The sequence below is a fragment of the Stomoxys calcitrans genome, chromosome 4, assembly GCF_963082655.1.
Source record: "Stomoxys calcitrans chromosome 4, idStoCalc2.1, whole genome shotgun sequence".
NCBI classification, from domain to species: Eukaryota; Metazoa; Arthropoda; class Insecta; order Diptera; family Muscidae; genus Stomoxys; species Stomoxys calcitrans.
The window spans coordinates 618,645-621,363 of record NC_081555.1 but is presented as its reverse complement, the minus strand read 5'-3'; the positions used below and the strand labels follow the sequence as shown (position 1 = coordinate 621,363).

General features: G+C 41.4%; 1 protein-coding gene across 1 annotated transcript; it reads right to left on the bottom strand.

Moving 5' to 3' along the window:
• Positions 1 to 1,061: 1,061 nt before the first annotated feature.
• LOC106084207 (27 kDa hemolymph protein) lies at positions 1,062 to 2,462 on the bottom strand. Its single transcript, XM_013247750.2, has 2 exons — positions 2,107 to 2,462; positions 1,062 to 1,913 (listed from the first exon to the last, which is right to left on the bottom strand). Exons 1-2 carry the CDS (start codon positions 2,255 to 2,257, stop codon positions 1,159 to 1,161), a joined length of 906 nt encoding a protein of 301 aa, XP_013103204.1. The 5' UTR covers positions 2,258 to 2,462; the 3' UTR covers positions 1,062 to 1,158.
• Between the last annotated feature and the right edge of the window lie 257 nt (positions 2,463 to 2,719).

The following is a 2,719-nucleotide window of genomic DNA, read 5'->3' as shown; positions in this document are numbered from 1 at the left end:
CATTCATTTTCATAAATATTTTCTTTTTTTGCATTTAATATGACTGCATCCCTTTGTTGTGTAACTCAAGATAAGGTATTTACTCTTTTTGATTTGGCTATTGTAATGAATACTCATTTCAACAATAGCACCCGGTTTTGGCCCCCACTCTGCTATTATGTAATCAAAATTTAATGGACCTTTTTTCCCATATATATACTCTGGCAAACCATCAAAAATACTTCTCCAACCATAAATCATGCATTCATCGCCTTTGCACTAAATGATTATGTTTGCAGTCTACCCTTTGTTTGGCGTTCCCCCCTTCCCCATTGGCCAATGGCAAACAACGAGAACTTGAAGATTTCTTCAACATTCCATCGTCATCGCCATATGAATATTTAATGAGGATTTTATTGTTTTCATTTCCAACAAACGAACAAACAAAAAAGAAAGGATGTCGAAGGAAGATTGTTCACTGCCTTTTGGACGATATCACCACATCACATCCCAAAGTTGGTGTGTGTGTGAATGTGGAATTTTCAGTGTTTGTTGCAGAGAAATGGGGGGAATTATGGATAATAAAATTTCAGGCATATTTGTCCCTTGAAGAGATATGCATTTTGACAGCTTTCCTTTTGGCAATAGTCGTCCTTACAAAGTCATTGGGTGTCACATAAATTTTTGACAATGATTTATGGATTAGCACCCTAAAGGATCCATCATCTGGTCGAAAATAATGCAGAGAAGATTGGAGAACGTTGTTAATATGTGCTTAAGAACCAAATGTCGTTTTGCCATGCATCGAAATCGTCAATAGTGGATCCAATTCGTGGCAACGTTTATGGCAGCGAAATGTGCCATTCTAGCCGTTATCTGATATTGCTGTGCAGACCTATAAAACAGTTCTCTCTCGCCCATGGCCATGGGTGACCAGTGCGATAAGATACCAGTAAGCAAGCAACACAGTTTTTAACGTTATAAAATGACTCACCTCCATTTGGTTGGTTGGAGTTGCTTGCTTTATTACAAAAGACGAGGTTTTTTATTGTTTTTTTTTTTTTTTCAAAATCGAAGAGCCAGAGGACTATAAATAAATATTTTGTTTTACTTAATATTATGAAACACTATAACAACAACGATGGCATCCAGATTGGCTAACAATCTCATACACAAAATTTATAAAATCATTTTGGCACCTAGGAAGAGCAGCAAAAGTGCCAAAATACTAGTTCGGATACTGGTGGCTGCATTTCTGGGTTCCTTCAAAATTGATCTGGGCTTGGCCTTACCCTCCAAAAATGCCTTGCAGCTCGTTTCGTTTTTGACAAACTTAAAGACAGACTCGGCCACATTGGCGGGTGTTATTTCTTGGCACTGTTCCAGATGATGCAAAGTGCAAGCTTCGAACTTGGCCAAGTCCACACAATGCTCCGGCTCCAAGGTGAAATCGGGCAAATTGAAGATATCTGTAATAGTTTGTTTGGGAACAAACTCTGTGAAGGACTTGTTGGCGCAATTTGTGATGGCCTCTTTGTTGGCCTCCAGGCACTCAGGACCATCTTCGGCCACGAACAGGGCAATTTGATCTCCACCACGGGAGCACATGAAATTGAGCAGACCCGAGACAATGCGCACCATAACCCCATTTTGCGATTTCTCCTCCCGGCTCAAACATGGCTGAATGATTTCATTGAATTCGCGGAAACACTTTTCTGCTTGCGGTGCTTTTTGGCAGTGTTTGTGGAAAACCGTGTCCAGTTCCCCTATGGGCCGAGCCACTTCGATCTCCTGTTGCAGAGACGTTAAATTTGCCAAGCCGGAGAGACAAGCGATAAATTTAACGCTGCCCTTTTCGACTTCCTGATAAAGGGTGGAGTTGTCAACGCCAGATGCCTTTTTGCACTTCTCCTTGAAGACCTTTTTCAAATCATCTGTGAAATAAAAAGGGGGAAGGGGTTAACACTTTTTTTGGAGAGGAAGAATGCAAGGTGTCACCCACCACTTGACTAATTACAAATGTAGGTGATGGTTTTTTTTTATTTTTTTAAGATAAGGCAGTTTCACCGACCACAATTGTGGGCGAAAGCTTCTGCAGTGCAGTTGCCCTCGTCTCATTGCTTTTACCTGCTGTGAAGTTGGTATTCCGTAATTGGGCGGGCATAAATTGATTTTTCAGCTGTTCTATTTGATCATTGGCTGCTGCTGATGATTGACTCATCAGCAGAACGCTGGTGAGCATTACAGCCGCCATTAATGCCAAACGATACTTCAACATGTCGGTCCAACGTTTATCGCGTTTTCAAAGTTTCTTGGAAAATTTTTAGCCTTTTCCTAAAGTTTCTTTCTTACTTTCGAGTAAAACCGTTGCTTGGCAGTAGCAACGCCGCAACACTAATGAGGCGAAGAAAGGTTGGCCACTGCCAGAGGGTTCAACTCCCGTTATCAGTTGTACGTATCAATAAGAATGTCGTTATATCGAACTGAACTGGTCGCAAGCAACAGCGTACAACGCGGCAATCTTATCATCGCCGATAGCAACCCAAAACATTCAATTAGACCAAACTGTCTCTGCTGTGGCCATCGTAAGGAGGTGACAAAGTACAACATTGCTAACGCACTGTTTATGGTAGCACCTCGCTCCGAAGTGCAGTAGGTGGGGGTGGGGGAGTGGCGACTATTATCACCGTTGTTTTGATGTTTTTATATCCTACAGGGGTAATAATTGTCAGCAATTTAA